We start from the raw sequence: 25,271 nt of genomic DNA on the forward strand, positions 1-25,271 counted from the left end.
AAACATCAGTGACAGAATCAGCAGAAGTGCAGGGACAGATAATATGACATTCTTAACATCTTGCTGAAACCTTTGCAGATCATATATTAACCTATGTATTTTTGATATACATTTCATTATACGTTTCACTGAGCATCTCCCTCCACTCAAAAAACATTTTCTCTTCTTGTTCTTATAGTTGAATTTGAGCTTCACTGTGCTATGAATGATGTATGTGCAGAGTTTGACACCAGAAGGTTGGGAGTGGAAAGAGTATGACTTGTGACATCCCAAATAGTTTGGGAGACAATCCTGGTCCAGTATTCAGTTTACATGAGTGTGATGTGGAAACTTGAAGCCTGCAGTGCACAAACAGGAGCATAAACTTTACAGTGAAGTAGGACACATCTTGTAACCAGTCGTTAAACTTCTGCAAAAAAAAAAAATTGAATAAAATATAGATGTAAAAAAAAAAAAAAAGCTAAAAATAGTTGAAGACACAAATTATTATTGAATGTAGAGTGTTTTTCATCTTGTGTTCTACATCAAAATATGTCTGTAGGGGTCTTTAAGGCAAGCAGAGTTTTAATTTGAAACAAAACGGGAAACATAGCTGCTCGCTAACTTGACACTGGTTCAAACACAGACAAACTTCTAATTCAAGCAGCGGTGTTACGCAGAGTTCTGCTGCCCGCCTAGAGTGGCACGAACCTCGCGGGAGCGCGCGCGCAGCCGACGGGCACACTACCATACATTGTTTGGATTTTTAAGTCAAAGTACTGTTTAAAAACAATACAGTCTTGTTTGTCAGGTTCATCATTGATGACAGATGATCTGAAGTCTATAGTTATTGAACGTTAAGAGTCATCAATGTTTTATTAGTGTCAGTAGTAGCATTTCCTTGATACAATTACTCACATGATTAGTCCTTGAATAATCTCTCAGTGTTTCTTGAGGTGAACTCTTTTACTTTTGTTTATGTGTTTTTATTGCAGATGGTTAGCCTGTCCCACTAAAATGAGATTTTTAAAAGTGAAAAAACAATGTGGGGTATCAAATTCTCTCTGATAAAATAATCAGATTCCTATCAAACTTTGGTTAAAGTGTCATAGTCTTAATGGGTGCAGGTATTCTTCGGCAGAACTGATTATTGCTGCTGAGTTGGCCAATACTTCCCCTATTATTATCGCAACGCAATTATTAAATATATGACTATGAAATTCACATTTTCAGACTAAAAAGTGACCAAAGTATGTAAACTCTCAAAGTAGCGCACACATGGTGATATCCTAATAAATGTACCTGCATTGGGAGCTGCAGTGTGCGGATTATAGCTTTCTTTCTTGCATTCAAAGTTGCCCGGATATAAATGACAGTGTGGACGCTATATGCATGTTAGGCACACATTAAAAAACGATAGACTTTGAATCATTTATCATCACTGATGAACCCGAAAAATAAGATTATATCGTTTTAAACAGTACTTTACCTTAAAATCTTTACAATGTCTGGCAGTTTTGCCCCCCTTTTCCCCCCCTTTAGCTGTGCGCACTCCCGCGAGGTGCATGCTAGCCTCTGGGGGCAGAAGTCTGTATAACACCTGGTGATAAAGTTTAGCCTGTTTCTCGAGAACTGTAGGCTGTTAGAGATAATAGCTTGTTTCATAGCGGTTATCACTTTTTAATGTCAAGGACGAGCTGAAACGAGTCCGCTTTACTTTTCTTTACTTTTTGATTTGTGGAAAAGTAAATAAGCCGATGTACAAAGCTTTTGGTTTGATTTAGATTTATTTTGTGTCCAATGGGAGTGTTCAGGTAGTTTAACATTAGCTAGCTAATCCGGTGAGATAGCTAATCCGACATCGTTAATCCTTCCACACACCTCTTGAACACACACTTCAGGAGGAGAGGTGGAGGAGGAGAGTCCGTTAAAATAACAATCTGAGTTTTTCTGAGGAAGTAACCGCACTCAGCTCAACTGTTTAGTAGTTTGGACATTTCTCAAAACGAATGAAAAGTTACGTAAAGTGTGTAGGTTCAGGACGTTATTTGGTCTGGAAGAATGAATGATAAAGTTGAAGTAGTGAGACGGAAACGTGTCGAAAGTGGTGAAAGTGAAAGGGGCACTTTAGAGGCACAACGGTCTGCAGCTGCACGGCGCATGAAAATTTAACCCAACTTTGAGTCGACACGATGGCAGTCTGGGGAAGGAGGAACCGACCCAAGTTACTCTTCCTTCTCTTTGGAGCCGCTTTGGCAGGATATGTCCTATTTTTCAGGAACAGCTCCGGAGACGTGAGTGAGGCAAACCGACGAGAGGCCTCTGGAGAGGTTACGAATGAACAGTTAAAGAAACCCGTCTATGAGAAGCCCCCACTGGATTTAAATGCCTTGGGTGAAATGGGGAGGGCTGTCAAACTCAATCTGAAAGGAGAGGAGAAGCTAAAAGAAGAAGAAAGCATCAAAAAACATCAGATAAACATTTATGTCAGTGATAAAGTGTCACTTCACCGCAGGCTGCCAGAGAGATGGAACCCACTGTAAGTAACCAGTGTGTTGTCAACCCTTTAATATCATATTGTATACTATTGTGTCATATATCATATATCGTATGGTATTGTATCATATACCACAAAATATATTACATCACATCATATCATGTATTGTATTATATCATAAAACATCATATTACATTATGTCATATCACATGTATCATATGGAATTGTATCATAGCATTTATCATATCATATTATATCATATACCATATCATATTATATCATATATCATATCATATTATATCGCCCTGTAATAAAGTTTATAAGTATTTTAATTCAGCTCAGTTGTATTTCTACAGCACCTTTCATACACGTATGCAGCCCAAAGTACTTCACATAGCAGGATTAAAACAACAGACTAAATAAATAAAAGCTGAAAAGAAAACACATTTTACACAGTGTGGATCTCACATCAGAGTTAAAACCCAAATTAGTAACTGCTAATGAGTCATTGGAGTCATTAAAGGAGTAGAATACGCTGATGGACTGGAATAGTAATTACTATCTCAGTGTCTTAGTTTTTGTTGTCAGTGGGGGGTCCCAGCCCCTGCTGGCCTCATCAACAATGCCTGGGCCTGGGCCCCCCTCTGACATGGCCTCTACATCCTTATACACACTACATATTATGTTAATGCAAAATCTATGATCTTATGACGCACATCTGTGAACTCAGCACATGGCGTGTTTTTTTTTGTTATTTGCACATTACACACAGTGTTTTTACTGGGAACATGAGCACCTCCCCATTCAATATCCTGGACGTTATTTTTCAACTCAAGCCCTCTTCATATAGAATAAAGGTATGTCACAGTCTTAAGCAGTCACTCATCCTCATCTCTCCCAATATATATAAATCCTTCCTTTCAATCCAGTTGCAGAACACTGAAGTATGACTACCGGTCCTTGCCAACAACCTCTGTGGTGATTGCTTTCTACAACGAGGCATGGTCCACCCTACTGAGGACAATCCACAGTGTGCTGGAGACGTCCCCCGACATCCTGCTGAAAGAGGTGGTGCTGGTGGACGACTACAGCGACAGAGGTAACAGTGCACGCGTTGAGACGGACAGGCTGATTGGCGGCTAGGCTGGCAGGTTGACAGTCACAAAAGACAGAAATGTTGTCAGAGAGTCACGCAAGGAGGCACACAGACAAGTGGCAGTCGCTAGTACGTGGGAGGCAGGTCGAGGGTAGACTGACATGTTGGCAGTTAACAGAGATACAGGATGGTAGTGACATGCAATGAAACTAAGATCTTGATGGGAGGAGAAAGGTAATCTTATACACATCCAGATAGTCTCACAGTTATCGGTGTCACTGATGTGTCTGGGCCTTTTTTAATCTTCCAGGTGAATATTCAGAATATCATTTAAAACACCTTGGTATTTTGCTTCTAGACCTAAAAAGTGTGTAGTTGGTTACATATTAACCAAAGAGGGATTCATGATCAAGGATTTCAGGGTGTTGCCGCTTGAAGTCACACAGTGTGTTTTTTTATGTCTGTCTTCAGGCTGTGTATGAGGAGCTGTGACAATTTAAGGGTGTGGTTTTAAATAATTTTGGCTCCCAGTCCTGGAAATGAATCAATGCCCCGCCACGTAATTATGTTTGTATTCATTTACTGAATACATTAGAGAAAGAGAAGGAGAAGGAGAAGAGAAGTTATGTGTATATAGGGTGAAAACTACTTAGTCACACATTCAAAAAAAGAGATTAGAAAACTAGGTTGTGCTGACCAACTGTTGGTGAACCACAGGTTTTTAAGATAACTCAGCACAGTTTCTCTTTCTGTCTTTATCAGCGTCACCAGCTGCTGTTGTTTGAAGTGTGTAGCAGATTGTAATTATTCTACTGCCCTTGTTCCATTTATTCATTTTATGTTCAAAGTGATTTTTTTGAAAAATGTTACTGCTCTCAATACGAACATGGCCTTGATTCTATTTTCAGATATGTTTTTTGTTTAATTTCCTGAAGCTCACCTAAAGGAGCCATTGGAGAACTACATCTCAAATTTGAGGAAGGTGCGTCTGATCCGGGCCACGAAGAGAGAGGGATTAGTGCGGGCCAGGCTGCTAGGGGCATCCATTACCACGGGTGATGTGTTGACCTTTCTGGACTGTCACTGCGAGTGTCATGAGGGCTGGTTAGAGCCCCTGCTTCACAGGTGAGAGGGCCCTCAGCAGGAAAATGAAAGGACTCCTTCTCTATTGTCTAAAAGTGGCCTTGTGGTTAGAAACTCTCCAGCTGAAGTGTCACCGAGTGAAGAACTGAGTTTTTAACCAGACTGAAGGAGGGCTGTTTGTACCTGACCTCTCTCCTTTCTCCACCAGGATCAAAGAGGAGCCATCAGCTGTGGTGTGTCCTGTCATTGATGTGATAGACTGGAACACCTTTCAGTATTTAGGGAACTCTGGTGAACCTCAGATTGGGGGGTTTGATTGGCGGTTGGTCTTTACCTGGCACACCGTCCCAGACCAAGAGCAGCAACGCCGTCGCTCAGACATTGATGTCATCAGGTGTGTGTGTTGGATCTCCCACAACTTTACAGGATAGGCCTTACATTAATTCTTATACCACTAAAACCCACACTGACGAATGACTTGTTGGCTTTGTATTAGAAGATTAAAAATATCTAAGATGAATGATACTCATTGTGTGAACTGTTGTTTTTCTCTTCAGATCTCCTACTATGGCAGGTGGTCTGTTTGCTGTGAGCAAGAACTACTTCCATTATCTGGGGACGTATGACACAGGGATGGAGGTCTGGGGAGGAGAGAATCTGGAGTTCTCCTTCAGGGTAAGAAATGATGTCTTTGTGTGTGCTCATGTACATATACATGTATTCCGCATGTGCAAGCCCCTAACTTTAAGTGACAAAGACATAAAGCAGAGCATTAAAAAGGCAACCAGATCTGTTTTTTATTTACCAAGTTCTGTATCAAATAAGTCTCATCATTCCCTGTGAAACCATACTGAAATAATTATGACTAAACAACAACTAAGCAGGCCAAAGAGCTCAATACTTAAATTACAGCAAAGAATTTGAACACCCCTTTCTTCCAATAACCGCAATTGCCCAAAGGGAAGGAACCGAGAATATTTCCCTCCATCAACAAAACTTTTCAATTTGTGAGCCCCTCCACAACAAGGCTCCTCTTTATGTTGTGTGATTGAATCATGGCTGAGAGACTAACCAAATCCTCGTGGTGGTGGCGGTGGTGTTGATCCCACAGATTTGGCAGTGTGGGGGCAGCCTGGAGATCCACCCATGCTCCCATGTGGGTCATGTGTTTCCCAAAAAGGCCCCTTACTCACGGAGCAAGGCTCTTGCGAACAGCGTGAGAGCTGCTGAGGTCTGGATGGATGAATACAAAGAAGTCTACTACCATCGAAATCCCCACGCACGACTGGTGAGTTTGCACAGATGGTGTGTGTGTATGTGTGTTCTTTAGTTGTATCAAACAAAACCAAACCTATTTGCTGAGGTTTTAAGGAGTATTGGGAAGGCAGTGTATTTTTTGTAGCAACACGGTTCGATTAATCAGTTCCCCACACACATGCACAAAATGACATGTACTCCCCTCTTTCACAAACTACACACAGTGTGGCCCTGTTGTGGTGTAAAAGCTCCCCTGATTAAGTGACACTTGGGATACATGAGCGGTAGACACCCAAGGTGACAGTGGTGTCAGGCCGTTCCGGTGTGTGATTACCACCTTTCCATGTCACACTGTGCCAATGGGTGTCACCCACCTGTCCTTGACAGGGTGAGAGCAGTGCTAACCCACGGGGTGCCCTGCCTTTGTGTGTGCTCATGCGTGGGAGGGGCTGGGCCAGTGTGTGACAGTGTAGTTAAGTGGAGAGCCTCTCTAAACACAGATCAGGTGGTGCTCATCTCCCTGAGAGGAGGTAGCCTTGCCAACCTCGCGGTGGCACAACAAGCCCAATACACCGAAGTCTCTGAACTACACTGCTTGTCTCACAAGGCTGTCTTAGATATTTTACTATGTATTTAGTCTCACCTTAGAGTGAAATATGTCAGGCTGTTCTTTGCATATTCCTAATGTAACTATTAGAGCTTGCAGACTTTCTCAAAGCAGTGGCAACACTCACACACTGCAGCCTTTATTGAAACTGATAGCTTATCATTATGCCACATCTCCACCTTCAGTCCAAACATAGTTCCAAGCCAACAATGTAGTGGCCAAATCTATAAATTCATGACTAATGTTCCCTGTCATCCTGGTGGGCCAAACTCTATTGTTTTATATTGGATTTGCAGGAGTTAATCCATTTGAATTATGTTTGCAGTACTGAGATAATTAATAATAACACAGCATGAAAATTTAAATTAACTGGATCTTGTTAGAGACAAAAAACAGAGTAAATTGGGAAACATCTGTAAGCATGTCTCTGTTGTTTTCCTAATGCCTTTTTTACTCTGCTAATTGGCATATGTCTGGCCTTTTGTGCACATTGGATTGACCTCTAGTGGCTCCTTTTACCCTCACTGTCCTCTGATAGTCTAAACTGGTTCTCTCCATTGATAAAGGACCATCTCCTTTGGGAATCTCTCTCTTGACCCAATACATTGATGAAGGGCCACTTAGTTGTGTGTTTGGGCATACCATTAACATCCAACCATCCTGCAGTCCTTGCTGAACCCTTCCTGCAGCAGGCTAGGTGCCTTGAGGATATGTGTGTGTTGTTAATCGTTAGCATGTGCAAATTTTGAGAGTGAATATCCTTTCATGCGCACACACACACACACACACACACACACACACACACACACACACGTTAAATAAATAGTCAAACCTCTTGGCTCCTATTTGACCAGGATGTAGAAGCTGTCAACTGTTAAGAGGTTAGTTTGTTTTAAGGTGTGTTTTTAGGATGAATTGTGTAGAGTTATAGAACAACTATAGATGGTGCTATTGTATACTTGTACACTAATTCAGCACATAGTCACACTATGAATATCTGTATGTGTGTCATTTGTGGTCTTTGTTTCCAGGAGGCTTTTGGAGACGTGACGGAGCGGAAGAAGCTTAGAGAGAAGCTGGGCTGTAAGAACTTCAGGTGGTACCTGGATAATGTTTACCCTGATATTCACGTCCCCGAGGATCACCCAGGCATGTTTGGAATGGTGAGAACACATTCAAATTACTGCATGCCTTTTACTAATTTTCCCCAGTTTGATCGTGTCTCGTCAGGCTGAGTGGTGCAGGCAAGAGACTTTTTTAATGAATAAAAGCTGATATTTCCTTACCTTGAGATTAACTTTGGCTTTAATGTCCTCATCCATGTATGAACGACTGTAAGTAGTATTTTAATCATTGCATTAAAACGTCAATGCGACTGCTTTTTGCTAATTACAGCTGAAAAACCGTGGCAAGACCAACTACTGTTTTGACTACAACCCTAAAGATGAACATGTGGTGGAGGGCCAAAGAGTCATCCTCTATCCGTGCCACGGCATGGGTCAGAACCAGGTACTGTACTGGACATTAGTTTTTTAGGCCACAGGCTGTAGAAATGTTTTTGGTTTGGTGAAAAATCAACCTGGTTTGTACAAATGTCTTGAAAAACATCATGTTATTAGTCATCATGTGTGATATACTCAGGTTATAATTGATTGATTCATCTCCAGTGACCAGGAGTTATGCCAACATATTGGTTACATGAATATAAAATAGTTCTTCAGATGTCAGTTTCTGTGTTCCCACAAAGCAGTGTGACCCAGCTTCATCACTTCGTTGCTAGACTACTGTCCCCCACACCACCACCACCACCCTCTATTTTTCTGCAATTCCTCCCCCTCATCTTTCTCCTAACTTTTTAGTTTCCCTTTCTCATTATTTGTCATCTCCTCTTTAACTCCCTTCCCACTCCCTTCCTCCTCACAGCCATCTCATATCACATTAACTTTAAACAGACCCTCTCTACTCTTCTATCATCCATGACTCCGTTTTCTATTTGCCTAAGACAGCAACAATCATAGTCATAAATAACAGCTCGGGCAGCCTTAAAGCAAGGATACAATCTTCTTGTTTTACAATATGCTGCAGGACTTTGTTCTTGCACTTTTACAACTCTGGGAATATTGGACTCTCTTGCATATCACAGGTTGAAAAATGATATGCTTCCTCTGCTGATACAGGCAAAGGAGAGTGCATTATACAAAACCTTAACGGTCTGTGGATGTCTGTGTCTGTGTCTATGTGTGTGTGTGTGTGTGTGTGTGTGTGTGTGTGTGTGCACCATGTTCATTTGCCTTCTACCTATGTATCTTTCTTCTGAGTCCCACATATACATTTACACATGTGTACATGGTGAAAAAATTGATGGAAATCCAGCTGTTGCGTCTCCTCCCATAGTTCTTTGAATACTCCGCGGATGGTGAGATCCGCTACAACACCAGGGAACCTGCTGGATGCATTGTGGGTGACAACATCAGCACATACCTGACTGTCCAGCTGTGCAGAAAGCGAGGGAAACCTTTGCCAGTGGACCAAAAATTTGTCTTCCGAGAGGTAATGAGTCTGTCTCAGGTTTTAGTGTCTGTACCTGTAAATGATACATTTCACCATGTGTAAAAAAGAAAAAAGAGGCAGTGTGCAGGGGTTAAAGTTCTCAGGCACTGTGCTTGATTTCAGGCATAAAGCAGGTTATATTCATATAATACTTAATTCATTACATTGTAAACATTTCCTGCTAGACAACTTTTCAGGCTTAACAATAGTTCTTGCTTTTATCTCTGAGTGTGTATTGTGAGACAGCAGCGGAAGTAGTCATGAGATTAAAAATACCGAGATGGCAGTGAAAGTGAAAGATGGAATGAGTTTGATTATCTGTTTACACAATGTTGCATGAGAAAAAGAGGTGTGTGATGGAACCTTGCCAAGCTTCTTGTGGAATTTTCTTAGACATAGACTATTAGCCTTAGTAGCAGAATTAATATATAATATAGTTGTTGTGCTCTTAAACAGTATTAGCTGGCAGAAACCATTTGAGTGATTTATTTATGTAATATGTATTACTGTTACATTGTTGTAATATTATTCCTATATATTTCTTTATAATACTCACTCTACATCTGGCTGTTTTCAGGATGGCAGCCTGTACCACGTGACAAGCCAGAAGTGTGTTCAAGCGGTGGATAAGACCGACAATGGGACGCCAGCCCCATCACTCCAACCCTGCTCTGACAGTCTCCACCAAAAGTGGTTCTTTGAGGAGAGAATGTAATGGTATCATCTTAGCATATTCAGTAATATTTTAATTCAAGGTCCATATCCTGAGGAGGGATTTGACTGGATTGAATTGCTAAATGTTTTTTGATATGTTTGCCTTGCCCTAAAAGGAGCCCAAAGGAGGAGGCACATGTGCTCTCCTCCAAACATCAATGTTTGCACATTTTTGTGCCAGCTGGATTTAATGGACCAATATGAAATTATACTGAGTACTTACTTTCTGAAGTATTATGTGAATATATATGGGAACGATTTTCTTTCTTGGATGGTGTTGCTGGGAAACAGGAACCTACTGGAATATACATTGATTTTTCTAATCAAGGAGATGCTTGAGAATTAGTGATAACCTGCACAACTGTACATGCTGGATTTTTTTTTTGTGTTTACTAACTCCACTACTGGTGCAATCTTGCACTGAAACATGTGCATCCTTCTGACTGAGAAGAAATGCTTTATACCTCTGTCAACAAGCTAAGAACCTCTTGTGAGCTAGTAGCTGGCATTTTCAGAGTCATGAAGCATTTTATAATATTTTCATCTTCTCCTGTAGAGGGAGCCAACACTCCTCTCTGCAAGTTATTTTCTATCACTGTGTCCTGTGTTTGTCAAGAGAAATTGGGACTTCAGGTATTTTTGTTAAGAACCTTTCAGGACATTTTGAGTGCTTGCTGCTCTTACACACCAGTGGCTTAGAAAAAAAGCCTCAGATCACAGGCATTAATGCAAGTACCTAGTACCTCTTCAACTTAATCACCTAACTACTGATAACAAGAAAAACTCCAGTCTTATTCTGTTCCGCTTTGACTCAAGTCACTTTGCAATGCAAATCTAACTTAAGTAAAATGACACGAGTCATTTTGCTGGTTTTTGTAGAAAGCTTCTTTTTTTTTAGTGTAGTGTCACTAGATACTACTCTTTAAATCATGCGCAGCTTCAAAAGACTAAATCATAGCCATATTTTAAAGATTTACTTCATGCTGTTTGTTTTAAATGATGTGTTTTCAAGATGAGACTGAAATAACTTATTTCATAGCTTCACAGCAGACATATCTCAACTTCAGTCTTAACTAAATGGGAATTTATACATTTACTGCTGGTAAATGTAAATGCACAAACAGTGTACCTGTAAGGTAGGAATGGGATCTTCTGCATCTTACCTGTCCAGTTGGAGCCCACATTAAGTGCCTGATGTAAAACATACCAAAAAAAATCTATTTTAAGATTTCCCTTCTGGAAAAGCTCTTGTACTGAATGTATATTGTATGACAGAAAGAGAGCAGCAGTCAGAGTTATGACAAAATGTCTGCACGCTTACAGTATGTATGCTCCCCTGCTGAGAATATGCACAAGGAAGGAGGCATTCCCTCTAGTGTATGCACACCCTGCTGGGTTGTTCTGGTTTGTACATGTTGCCTCTGTTTCTATCCGTCACAATCAGACAACAATCAGACAACTATACTATAGATCTCCCCTGATCTGAGCTGTGGTCACATGTGTGGCTGTCCCTGAGGCTATACAGAGGGACCAAGGGAAACTGATCAGAGGAGTAGACAGTTGTGGGTGTCTCCAGAGTGCTGGGAATGCCAGATGGCTACCTTATTGATTTTCTGATCCTCTCCCAATTCTTTACCACCACCTCTCCTGCTCTGTATCAGAGGTGTGCAGCAGAAGTTTAATCTTTTTGACCTGTGCCAGCCAAATCCTCCAGATGAGCACTTTGTATACTTGTGGGCTTGAGGTTTGATTTATGAACGGATGTCGCCAAGAGTACAGTTTCTGGCAGCAGAAGCAGATAATGGAAGAGACTGAATGAAGCAATTGGTGACCTCTTTCTTTACTATTAACCTCTGCAGGCTCTTGGCCCATCAGTCTCAAAGGAGCTTTGTTAGGAATTGATGTTAGGGGGCGATTGTACTTGAATAGATTTTTACCATTGATTCTGAATGTGTACTCACAATCAGAATAAAATAAATGGAGTTTGAAGTTTGCCAGTACCACAGCCGGGGAGTTATAGAATAGAATCCCTTCATTTGCCAAATATAATGAATGTACAGTAATGTGTTAAGGTGTTGTTGTTGCAGGAATATGCTAACATCTGTGCATATGAGCTCACATCGTACAAGCCCAAGGGGACAGTGCAAGATGTGCAAAAATATTCTCACTGCATGTTTACAATCCTACAGTGCAGGGCTTAAAATTAGTAGCAGCCACCAGCCAAATGCTGGTAAAATATGCAAGTAGCTAGTAGAATCGCTTCTCTCACCAGTCAAAGAAACAATGCTAATCAATTAAGTGGCTGGTAAAACTTGAACATTCACTTGGTTTTTGGCTGGTGGATTTTTTTTTTTAAGTCAAATTTGAACCCTCGTACAGAGCATTGGAAAAAAAGAGTTATTAAATAGCTGCACTCAGTAGGGTGAAGCCACAAAATAAGTTCCAGGCATTAAAGTTCCTGGTTGCCCATAAAGGCTTTCAACAATATTATAAATTGCACATATTTGTGTTGACATTGCTGGATAATAAGTGAAGTGGACCAGATAAACAGTAGGGAAATTATGCTCAGTGCCATGGAGTGAGGGAGAGGCGTCTTTTTCGGTGTTAAAGCTAAGAAGGGTTGATTGAGTAGAGTGACAACTGGTAATCTAGGTCTTAAAATGCCTAAGAGAAACTTTCAGTAACAGGGTGGTTGAAACAAATTCCTACATCATGATCCCTAGCAATCCTGCAAAGTCCAGTTGGCTCAAGCTTCCCATGATTTAAGACCTGGGAAAGTTGCTTTGGACCAGGTGAAATTGGCTTCTTAATAGAGTGCTTATGCTTAATTTATTGAACGCTTAAGAGGTGACGGTTTTACTATTTGCATCAGTTTGTGTCTTTAGCCTGTGAGGGCAGTATCAATATTCTATCCTCTTATTAAAATAGAGTTATTTATTGTAGCCATCTGTTATTCCAGACATGTCCTATATAGTAAAATCTTTTTACGGTAGTGTTATATTGTATGCTAATTTGATATGGTGCACGCAGCTGCAATAAAATTGGTATTTGCCATTTGGGGCCATATTTTTTCTGGCAGGTCATGTAGGGCTTTTGTATCTATCAAACCTGTATCATAAACAGTAGCGATATTCCAGGGATTTGTTGGATGGCTTAAACCTGTAAAGATTGTACTGTCCCCCAACCCTAATGGACCATGCAGCACCGTTTTACAACAGCATGCAACATCTTGTGTTTTTAATGGTTAACAAATCCCAGTGGAGACATTTCAATTATTTAAATGGTAAACATGCACAAATAATAATGCTGGAATTCAACACCGCGTCTGGTGTAATAATGCTGTCACTAACCCTAGCGGCCTTATGTCGTTATTAGGAAAACGAAGGATGTAATGAATTGTTTTTGTATTTGTTCGGCCCAAAAAATGGACCACATCTGATGTGAATGTGCCCATTTAAATATTGTCAAATGAAACTCAAGATAAGTAAATATAATGTCGCATTATGTTGCTTTTTTGTTTTGAATATTCTTGTTATGTCTTTAAATTGTATGAATATTGAAAACATTAAAAGCAGATTTTTATTATATATAAAAAAATACTTTTGATCTCACTGTATTGTGCATCCATTAAACTGTGACTCATCCACATGCACAATGACAAAAGCAGGCTATCATCTCCATTTAACTGTGATGGAGACATGAATCAAGATGCTTGGGGGGTAATGAGAGAAGAAAAGAGAGAGATGGAAAGGCGAGTGTGAGTTCTCCAATCATATCTGATTGGGTTGATCACCAGCTGCTGAGTGAAATGTGCCCACGCCAAGTTGCTCTGTCTCCCCCAGTGTTGACGCTCTGCCCTGCAGTCACTCTCAGTTACTCATTGATGATGCTTTTGTTTCATAGGATACAGGGGGGGTGTATGTGGGAGAGGGGAGAGGGCATGTTTTTGTAACAACAGCATGAAAAGGGAATGAAGTTATCTTTAGTATTTTTCAAGTTTTAGTATCCTGTTGCCTCTTTATTGAATTAGAAAAAGGTAAAATTCCACACGAGTGCATCTTTGAATCTCAGTTCTTAAATTGCACAACACTGCTGAAAAGAAAATAACATGGAGCATTTGTGCCCTACTGAAGGCACCACATGAGACAAGCTGGTTCCTTTCTTGCTCAGAATGACATGCTCTGATGGAAAACTTGCCAGAAATCTTCACATTCTGACAAATGCTGCCTAGACACCACTCGGCTGCTTCCCAGGAAAATGAGAAGCACTGCACAAGGCTGTGATTCTGCTGTCTCTAGCACCGTCTCATCCTAATCTTTTGGGTGCATCCCTGTGAAATGTGCGGTACAAAATAGCGAGTGTACTCTAAAACATCCCGTAATTCAGTTCAGTGTGTCTACAGAAAGATGCTGTATGTTGCTGCAATCTCTGCACACAGTGTAGGCCTAGTTTTTGATCTGCTGTGGCATACATGCAGTACTACAGTCTCCCACACCCCATATGTGTCTTTAATGATAATGCAAAACAAGGCTCCCCATGGTGCAAGTCTTTGGAGATGCTCAGGCTTCAGTTGTCAGGGAGTGAGAGAAACCATAGGAGGAGCAGCACACACACACACACGCACAGACACACACATACACTGATAGGAGGCCATTTCCACACTGCATGTCAGTTTAGTTTATGTAATCCCCAATACCCAGAACAGCTCAGGAGCAGTGGCTGTTGGCTGCATACATTAGATGACACACTTTCACTTTCAGGAGGGACTCCAGACGATGCAGTAAACATGTGAGGCCTAGATACAGAGATAGCATTGCATTTCTTATGCACCACCACTGACTGCCATCTGATTAGGTGGATCGTGTGGTGAGGAAAGCTGTGAGGCCTTCTAAACACTCAGTCAGGTAAAATAATTAAAATAACTATAACCTATTCCAGTTGATCAGTTACTGTATATTTGAGCATTACTGTTGTTTATTTGCTGGAACATTTCCATTTTGCAAGACTCTTAATTTTCATAGAATTTATTTATTCAGACAGCAAGAATCACTTGAACTGACCTTGATAGCATCCAGTATGAAAAATGTTTAGAATTATAAGAGCAACTGTGAAAAGACATCTAATGGATTTGAAGAAAATCATAGCAGCAAAAAAAAAAAAAGTTTTTATGGTTTTTTAGCATCGATATGAAACCCAAATTCGCACTGACTTCAGCACTGTAAGCATGGGAGGAATTATCCAAATACTTAACGGGCCAGTTTCACAGACACGCCTAGACGTAAGTCTTTTTGAGCTGAAAGCCTACTTCAGTGGAGGATCAGGCGTATCTAATCCTTGTCTGTGAAACCATCCAATTCAGCATCAAAGGCAGATTGCTTGTTGCTTATTTGCCTGTAGTAACCCCTGTGTCTTTCTGCTAGAGCTGAACTCACCAGGAACTCGATCGAGGAACATTGTAAAAGGCTTGGCTTTCTAAAATATGATCGAAGAGAAGTTGTTCTTTTATTTTTTTTGTCATGCAGCAATTTGAATCCCAACTTCACATACTTGCTATGGCAACACTAGATGTCAAAGATAATTTGCCTTTTCTTTTTTACATTAAAAAACTATTATGATCCCATTCCCACCCTGAGCATTTTGAACATAAGTGTGACACATTAAAAGGAGTAGATGAGAAATTTTTACTTTGATTATGAGGGTGATTAAGGATAATATCTCAACCTTTTCAATTACCACCACAGTCAGTGTTAGCTGTAAATTAGGTACACCATTGCTTTGTTAATGACATCAATGGACTAGTCCTTGATAATGAGTCACTTGTAACTTGCTCAGACTTGCTACACAGATTATTCTGACCACAGGCCCTCTGCTGCAAGCTGAGGAATATAAAAGGTTGTTTCATCATGTTCGTGTGCAAATTCTTGAATTTGGGACACTTGGATTTACAAAAAAAAACCTGTTGAATAATCTGAACATGCCCCCCCCCCCGGAATGACAGATGATGCGATTACAACAGGGTCAACAAGTAGGTTAACCTGGAGAATTACTCAGGAAAATGACTCTGGAAGTATTAAGATATAACATGCTCTTACAAGTAGTGAAAAAAAATTCAATGGTAGCATTGTTATGTTGGAGGTTATTGTAATAATAGTTCTCAGTGTGATATGAAACAAGTTTTAATGACAGCAGTTTGACTTGTGGGAGCTTGTTAGTGACATGGATGTTACAGTACAGAGCTTGTAATATTTCAACATTTCACCCTGAACAGCTAGATTTGGATTGCACTTTAAGACTTTTTATGCAGAATAACAAAATGCACATCTTGTGTGATATTTATGGTGACACTGCCGATGGATTTATTGATGGGAAGGGTTTCCGTGGTGAGGGAGAGGAGAACAGTCACAGCATATATCACACTTGTCTGCTACAGACTAGAGTCTGTCGCTCTTTCCTCTCCCACAACAAATGGACATGCAGAGCCTGGGAACAAAATGAGCATATGTGATTTCTAATGTACATGGATGGGAGTATAAATAGAAATTGAGGCAACAAACTGTACTGTGGCTCTTATTTTGCGTACATTTTCCAGTACGTTAAAGTTGCCTCTCCAGATTCTGATTGATGTTTTTCTGCAGTGATCCTTTCATACTCTGTTTTCTTCCCCTGTCGGGTGCAATGTTGTACGGAGTCTAAGAGCAAATCATCGTGTTTGGCAGAAATTATGTATTCTGCTAAAGAGAACACATTGATTCACACCCTGGCAGACTGTGATTTTTCACAGCCTCCCCCAACATAGCCTACATTGACAGAATACCTCTTTAAATGTGTTCCTACGAGATAAAATGCTTCCACAGGCGATTAACCATTCCACTCCACTCCCATTCATTTCACTTCATCAGATTACTTGATTGCTTGCTAAATGGACTGCCTCTACCCCTAGGGAAATACACTGTATGTATTTCCTTTGGACAAAATGAGATGTGGTTGATTTATTTTTCCTCGCACACTGTGCTTTTAGACATTCAATCAGCCTTAGTTCAGTTCAGTCAAGTGTACCTCAGGTTCTGAGATATTATTAATCCTTTCCGACACCTATTTTATATTCAGGTCTACATAGTGGCCTAAAGCGTTTTTAAGAGTTTCAGTTTGTGGATGGTGAGGCTGGTAAAATTTCAGCGGTGGTTTACAAATTATGCAGACTGAATTAAACAGAGAACCATTTTTCTGTTCCAACTTTGTAGATTTCCTCCTGTGTTTAGGTTCTGACAACAAACTAATATCTATCTCTCCAGAGGCTACCAGCCTGAGTCTTGCTACCTGCCTTATAAACAGTAGTCAGTATTGGGGAAAAAAACTTATTTGCTTTTAAGCTGAGACTAAGATAAGAAGACTGATACTATGCTCATGGTTCTCCATTAAAGGTGCAGTTTGTAGTGGCATCTAGCATAACAGACTTAGAAATATAATACATTTAATATTTCTTAAAGGGGTCGGTGTGAACAGCTAGCCTAGCTTTGTCCAAAGGTAAAAGCATGAATACCAGTGCAATTAACAGTTTTTGACCAGAAAACAAGATATCATTTGTTAACTAGTGAGCTTTAAAGGTGACTTTGGACAAAGTTCGGCTAGTTGTTTTCCCCTCATTATGCTAAGCTAAGTTGAACATCTACTAACCCAAGCTTCATCTTTACTGGACAGACATGAGAGTGGTGTTGGCTTTTTTAATTTCGCTCTTGGCAAGAAAGCAATTAAGCGTGATTCCTAAAATGTCGAACGACTCATTTGAAACTACAATCTGTATCCCAGCTTGCTCAGTCTTAGACAAGGAACCTGAGTTATCCATCCCTGAGCCAGATCATTCATATCCTAGGTGAAAGGATTCAGATGTCGTGCCCACAATATACCAGAGAAATGATGCACATGTACACTTTAAGAGAAGATTCAGCGCAGTGTTATAAGACACTGTGGAGACTTCATTTTAGCTGTTGAAAAATGGCTGACTTGAGATCTCGCTGCCTGATGCTGTCTTCTCATCCTTGTCCCAGGAGCTAAAATAAGTCCTACACCTTAACGTGCTCCTGATTTGGAGTGCTAAAGACATTGACATCGCTTTTCACAGTGTATGATTAAATTGAATTCTGCGTTCTCTTGAGGGACTTTTCACTTAAGGGGGGTAGCGATGCAGGTCAAATGAACAGATCCCTTGCTGTCTGGGTGTAGTCATGTGTGAATTAAACGCCTCATCACTTTGCAGAGGCAGTGTCAGCTGTTAAAATTAATTGTGATGGTTTTCCACATGTACCATATCCACACATGGCCATAATGGTGCTGTCTGTATACCCAATACAACCTGACACAAGTGTGATGTCCACATTTAATTCTTTTCAGCTGTGAGATGCCAAGTTTAGACACCATATGGTTGGATTCCATAAGGTTTATTCTGAATGAAAATGTTTTTAAGAAAATTATTTTCCAGCCAGAGAATTAATTACTGTAGTCTATTAATCTTATCTGGTGCTGCTGAGGCAGTGGATAAGAAACTGGTGAGAAAAAGAGTAGCAGGAAGCAGTCAAGCTCCAAGCGCAAGCATCCGAGAGCTGGCTAATGTTCTTTTAAGAGAGAGGCAGCACTTAGAGTTCTTTAGCAGTGGCTAAGTCTTGGGGAAAAAAGTGTATCCCTGCCACTGCATAATTCATTACTGATGTGATGATGATGATGTGCTTGATCAGACAGACAACCAGCTACCCTGGAAATGAAAATATAACGTAGAATGATGCAGCATACACATGGTGTTAATCATCATCAAGTCATTGAGCTGATCCCTCTTCCAGAGTTGATAAAATTAATTTCATCAAGGAATGCCTGTCGATGTGACAACAGTAGTTTTTCTTCTTACAAATTGAGTTGAATGTATTCCTTTTTGTTTCCACTTACCCCCTTTCTTCTATCTGCTTCCACTCTTGTTTAAGTTCCTGTGGAAAAGCTCGCTGGCATTTAACATATCTCCTGGCTTCCTCTTGTGAGCTAAATGCCTGTAGTAGAAGTTGCCACATGTATGGAACACAAGATGTAGTATTTTATAAAAAAAACAACAACTGTAGATCAAATTTACTTTTTACTTTTAAAACTTTCAGCTACATCTCATGGCCTTCCACAGTGGATGTGGTTGAGCCAGAGGAAGGCCATGAGATGAGGTTGGAAGCAATAAGAAAAATGGTCTGTTGCGTGGCTCTTGGAATGGGAATACTGTTTCGTCACTCCATCACTTTGGTCAAGATTGAATACATTATTGGATGGTTTGGCATTAAATTCTGTACAGATGTCCCTGAAATGGACACTAATACTGTCACTAGTGGTGCAGATACTTAGTCTTCTTTGTGTCAATATGCTAATTCTACAGTCAAGAATGTGCGTACAAGCTAATTTTTTAGTAAATGATGTTGTATCTAAGCATTAATATCATGACCAAGATGTAGGCTTCACTGTTTTCAGGGCCCCACATGACTAAGGTACACTGAACGTGGTGATGATTGAGAGGTTAGGTATACATGTATCAGTGGGGTATTTACTTTCTACATACATTGCCTCTTCTGGTGCATGGTGCCAAACTGGTTGAGGAGCAGAGCATTGTGGGTGCAGAGTTCCAGTGATTGCCAGAGCAATAGCATTGACCTTTCCAGTGTGCCGATCAATAAGGCTCAACATTGCAGGGCTCCGGAAATCTCTCAGCAGAGAGACAGAGAGCAGAAGACTCACACTGTCAGATGATGCGCTAATTGCTTGTGGTTGCTAACCTCATCTACCCCTGCTGGGTGGATCTTAGTGGTATGACCCAACCTCCATGCCCCTGGGCAATTCTGTGGGTCCATAAATCGTGGGAGACCTTAAGTCCCCCTATTTAGCAGTATACAACCATATAACAAATGGTTTATAACAACTATCACACAGTTGTAAGAACATTTTAATTGTTTATTAGTTTACAGTATTGGCAAGCAATTATAACTTATCCTATGGAGAATATCCATTATCTGTTTATACACCTACAATTATGTGTGGCCACAGGAGGACTTATAGTTGAGAGGATACATTAATAAAGACTATCTGCACAACAACCAAATTACATGTTTTAAACCACTTATTAAACTTTTTTTCTTTACTATAAATAGTAATAGGGAGTAAAGGAATGTGTTCCCAAAAGGGCTCATATAGATCACTGCAATGAGTCTGTAGAGCCTAAATTTACATACTAAAAGATACAATGTAATAACAGGTAACATGAGCCTCATATACTCATATGTATGCCATAATAGAGTGCGAGACATCTATTTTACAGGCTTAATGAATAGGGTGGTATGGTTTGTTATGAAACTCACATTGCTCAATGTTTTGAAAGCCCCTGCACTCCCGTATTGAGGTGATACATGAAAAAGGAACATAAAACATAAGCTTCCCTGGATAAGAGCATTTGATAAATGCACAAAAAATGCATACAACACCCTGGAAATCTGAATTACAAGTGCTCACACTGCTCCATAGGAACAACCAGTTCTTTGAGTTGCACAAAGTGACAGGTGAGCAATGCTCAGCGGGTAGTGGTATGAAAATGGTGCATGTAGGACTGTGCCCATTGAGCCTGCTTGCTGGTAATGAGCCTGCAGACATGTGGAGGAGTGGCAGTGAGCAGGGCCAACTCCTCTTACTGCCTAACTCTGCTTTCATCGCCCTGCTTTCATCAAGCTCAAGTGCCACAGCTATTAGACCTTTGTGCAATGTTGAAGGGGGGGAAGCTGAATGTGCCAGCACGGTTGGCTAGGTTACTTCCACAGCAGCTCTTTGATTAACTACTCAAAATTATGAGTCTTAAGCATTTTGATTTCTTAAACATATTGCATAGATTTGGTCTGTTTTAATTGTAATTTTTGGAGTGTTTTTTCCCCACCTTAAAAATGTAATTTGACTTAAATTATTTCAGTAATTTTGAATCATCTAAAATGAAGCAACTTGATATCATGTAACCTATATTTTTTATAGTGGAAAAGCATTTCTCATCTTTTGTAACTAATGTACAAATAAGTGGAAACAGGCATGTGCATCTACTCACAAGTCACACACAGAGAAAGAAATATATTGATATTCCTCTAAAATGTCTTTGAATGGCCTGAGTTTCTCACCACCTGTGTCCTTGGTCATCCCTTTCTTTATTACTTAAAAAAACCCATTCTTCACTGTCCTCATTGCTTCTTTATGTTTCTGAATGACATGGTTATGGTACAGTGTTCACAGCACATTGCGTTGAATAACTAACCTCTCACATCCTTAACTGGTGACTGCAGATCTTTCACTGGATGCCAGAACAAGCTTGACAAGTGTCAACAGAGTGGCAGGTATACAGTACGTTATTTTCTCTTTCCACCAACATGCTTTCATGAAGCAAACACACAAAAGATGTGAAGAGGGACGTGGAGACACAAAATCTATTGAGTGGAGGCAGCCAGAGGCAGACTATGAAGCTCCTGCCAGAGAGGAGCCAGTGAGTGAGTGGCAGGTGGCCTGGCCCCAGGGACTCCTAATGAAGAGAGTCTGCCTGCTTGCTTATCGATCCAGCCACATCAGCTGATCTGATGCCTGGCAGACTGGGGAAAGGGGGGGGGCATAAACATATGCACAGAGGATGCGGATGTGCTCAACAGGTGTGTGTGTTTGAATGGTAATGTTTATATCAGTTTTACTTTGTGTGTGTCTTAATGTTGTTGCAGAGACTACCTTTAACCACTAGACGCATGCAGTTTGAGATGTGTATTGTGTACTTGTATGGCCCTCACAGATGCTCCTTCAAGCTCATTATTTCTGGGACTGTCAGTTTGTGGCCTGTTGTGTTGGTTGGGTAATGCATCTTAAGCCCAGCTATCAAATATGGATGAAGGACTGACTTCCTCATCTATCTTTTATGGCATTCATTTGTTAAGCTATTTGACTGCGAAAATATTTTTGGATGTTTCCTTTTACTGTTGTGAATAATGTGCTCGAGCAGCAGCAGTCGGTCTATTATAAATCTGAACATATGGTACTGGGTTGTGTTAATATTATTGTTTGCGTGAGATTTGGTTAAAATATTTCTGTGAATGGGGCTTTATAATCATAACTGATGTCATAAATGTTCATTTCATGGTTTGTGTGATATGATTGAAACTGCATAATATACAATACAGTGCTGTGTTAGAGTGAAAATGCACAATTTACTGTGTGTATTTATCTATATATGTATGCTTGTCTTTTTCAATTAGAGTCAGTTTTGTGTATGTCTGAGTGAGTATATCAGTATGTAGGCCCATGTTCCAGTTTGTGTGTTTGTATGCATTTGTACGCTTTTCCATTCATACATGAGAGCATATAAGAATGCATGCATTTTTACATATATTCTATATTTGCATATGTTTGCATATACAGTTACAGCTCCCCACTGTTAAAAGAGGATATCACTATACATGTAATATGTAATTCCACTGGCCTAAGACAAGCCTATCAATATGCAAACACTGACACCTCTTCTCCAAAGCTGAATACTACATAATTAAAACTTGTGATGTTTACAACATGCAAACCTTGAGCTTTCATATAAAAAAAGTGGAGTGGGAGAGGAGATTTCCCTCACACAAGGGGACATTTTTTGTTTGCTAAACAGCAAACACTGAGCTCAGGTGAGTATAAATCCTAAAATACTTTGTCAGTCCAGAAATATTAGCCATTCACAGGTCTGGCACACACACACACACACACGAATCCTGAGTCTTTCTGCACAAGTGCACATGGACTTGACACTGTTCCCCACAGTTCACATGGCTAAACTATTAGGAGGAAGCCGTCAGCATTCCACAAGCAATCACTGATCAATACATTTCTCTGAGTGGCTGGGCATCTACAGTGTCCATTAGTACAATCACCGGTAAAGAGAAATAGAAACTATACCCCGGAGTGCTCTTCACTCGCTCCACAGAGAGTGGGAACATCTTCATCATGGAGAGCCACACCAATCAGCTCACACATCTATAAATCATCCAACAGCTTTTAACCTCTTAAGAGCGCTCACCCCTTTGTCTTGGTGGATGGGAAAGGGGTTTGTGTATAATTAATGCTGCTGGGGTGAGCTGAGGTAGAAGGGTCTCGGAAAGCTGCCATCCATTCCTTCCATCTCTGAGCACGTGTGCTGCGGGGTGGCACGTGCGCATGCATCAATACCTGTCATTAACTTGACCCAGAGAAAAGCCAGGAGATTCTTCTTCTTCTTTTACTCTTTTTTGTGCACCTTATTCTTCATCTCTACATATTATTTCGCCTCATTCTTCACTTTGAACTCTCTATCATTCTCTCTATTTACCTTTCACTTTCCTGAAAGCCTCTGTATTATCACTTTGAGCAACAGTTTGTACAAGATTTTTATATTTGCATTTTGCATGCAATGAGATTGAGAGTCTGCAATTTGAGAACTTTCGCTGTGTGTGCATGTGCCTGTGAGCATGTTTGTCTGTGTGCATCTGGATTTTGTGTGTATGTATTTATTCATACCCACTAATTGTGACAGTTTTTATTAATAGTTTGGGGCTAATGTGCAATAGCGTGACTCCAGCTGTCCTGCTAGCTCGTTTACCCTGCTCTCTTGCCACCTCAGGCCCTAATTATCAAGCTGACGATCTGACATCCAACACTAAAACAGAGACGACACATTGACATATTGTCACTTCTGACTTTAGAGAGGACCTCTTTGAACCTGAGGTTATGCTGCATTCCACAAGCTTGTTCCATCTTGTCGGTCTACCTCTAAGCATGTCTAAAAATCCTCAATCTGAAAATGAGAGTATAGATTTAAGATTTTCCGGTCTCAGATTATGCATGCATATAAATCTGCAGGTCAAGAAAAACAATAACATGACAGCCAGTTGTGATTGGCTTTCAGTATTCATTTAGTTTAAATTGCGATACTTAAAAAACAACATTTTTCACACTTTGGGGTAAAGTATAGCCTGAATATGATTTGGACACAGCTGTGCTTTCATGTAAAATACATTTTTGCACACAAAAATGTAAAGAATACCAGCCTCTGGATCCATCTTCTCAATGTCGAGATAGGTTCCTTGTTTAACTCAAATCCTTGCATGAATGTAAAATAAAAGGTTCTTCAATCAATTACACTGCACAAAATATTTGAAAAAGCTATGGTCATATTTATATTTATCATATATATTGTGAATTATCTACTCTGTTGTAATCTTGTTATAATCAACCGACATTTAGAATTGCTGTTAAAATGATCAGACTTTCTATAACGCAGCTATGCTGTACATGACGTTGGAAGCATTCATTGTTAGTGTGATTATGTAAGACATAGTTCTTGCTATTACCAGGACTTGGCAGTAATCAAAATAGTGTCCTCCCACAGCACAGCCGCAACTGAAGCTCTTTTGAAGGCAGTGGCCTACTTTACACAGTCTCGTCACATATTCTTGATTTAATTTCGAAATGGAATAAGAAGGGCTATGATAACTTATTCTGACCAGGACAAATGTAGCATGGCCATTCAAGATTATCTTTCTAGGGTGCACACCAGAGGACACCATTTAAATCAGAAAACACCCAGTGCGCATTCTCTGCCCATGCTGACACAATAGAGTGCCTGGAAATCCTGGGTGCACCCTGCTGTGCAATGCGAGTCACTGTTATACATTTTATTTGCTATGGTTAATGTTTATATGTCAGCCCTGGTTTGTGCCTTTATAATGTTTTTACATTTGACACTTTTACAGTGATGATTACATTCAAGTCACACAGATAAGAATATGTTTTTCTCAGAGGTAAAGACTCCTGTAGGTCAGAGACTATGACTACACTCACTACTGTTATGGAGACATTTCCACATTCCTCAAAGATGATTTTATCCAGTTTGGATGTAAAATATTCAGTTGGCTGCCAAATAAAAAAAAAGTGTGCTTGTGTTTCCCAAGTTGCAATCCTTTATCTTAAACCAAACAAAGGCCTGAAATGACACCTGCTTCTTTAGTGGAGTACATTAGAAATGGAGACTCCACACGACTTTTTAAACTAGGAAAAGTACATTTATTTAAATAAACTAACATCACGAGCAAGGACAACAACACCAATGAGATACGTTTGACAAATTTATTAACAAGACTTGAATGAATCGTTTGTGCTCTTGATACGGGTTGGGGAGGCCGTATGAAGGATCCGCTGCTGCACCCGGGCAGCGAGGACCCCCTTGGAACCTCTGAGAAAGGAGAGAAGAACAGAAAGACAGGGCGGGGGGGAACTCGAATACGAGAGCGAAAGAGGGGAAAGAGGGTTAGGTTTGTTTATATAGGAGCCGGAAGAGGTGTAATTGGGGTGTGCTCCCGCTCCTGAAACTGCGCTTCACAAGCTTCGATTCACGAGCAGGGACCACACCCACCATTGAGATATGTTCGACAAATTTATTAACA

General features: G+C 40.3%; 1 protein-coding gene across 1 annotated transcript; it reads left to right on the forward strand.

Moving 5' to 3' along the window:
• Positions 1 to 2,171: 2,171 nt before the first annotated feature.
• galnt12 (UDP-N-acetyl-alpha-D-galactosamine:polypeptide N-acetylgalactosaminyltransferase 12) lies at positions 2,172 to 9,973 on the forward strand. Its single transcript, XM_053333859.1, has 10 exons — positions 2,172 to 2,518; positions 3,406 to 3,575; positions 4,508 to 4,697; positions 4,864 to 5,049; positions 5,213 to 5,330; positions 5,767 to 5,943; positions 7,551 to 7,682; positions 7,915 to 8,028; positions 8,914 to 9,069; positions 9,647 to 9,973. Exons 1-10 carry the CDS (start codon positions 2,172 to 2,174, stop codon positions 9,782 to 9,784), a joined length of 1,728 nt encoding a protein of 575 aa, XP_053189834.1. The 3' UTR covers positions 9,785 to 9,973.
• Positions 9,974 to 25,271: the final 15,298 nt, after the last annotated feature.

This window comes from Scomber japonicus, chromosome 15, assembly GCF_027409825.1.
Source record: "Scomber japonicus isolate fScoJap1 chromosome 15, fScoJap1.pri, whole genome shotgun sequence".
NCBI lineage: Eukaryota > Metazoa > Chordata > Actinopteri > Scombriformes > Scombridae > Scomber > Scomber japonicus.

Bases quoted from the DNA above. Each gene is read 5' to 3' on its own strand.
- galnt12 (XM_053333859.1), top strand. From the start codon at position 2,172: ATGGCAGTCTGGGGAAGGAGGAACCGACCCAAGTTACTCTTCCTTCTC. The intron at 5,331-5,766 runs GTAAGAAATGAT...TTGATCCCACAG, and splicing joins ATCTGGAGTTCTCCTTCAGG to ATTTGGCAGTGTGGGGGCAG. The intron at 5,944-7,550 runs GTGAGTTTGCAC...CTTTGTTTCCAG, and splicing joins GAAATCCCCACGCACGACTG to GAGGCTTTTGGAGACGTGAC.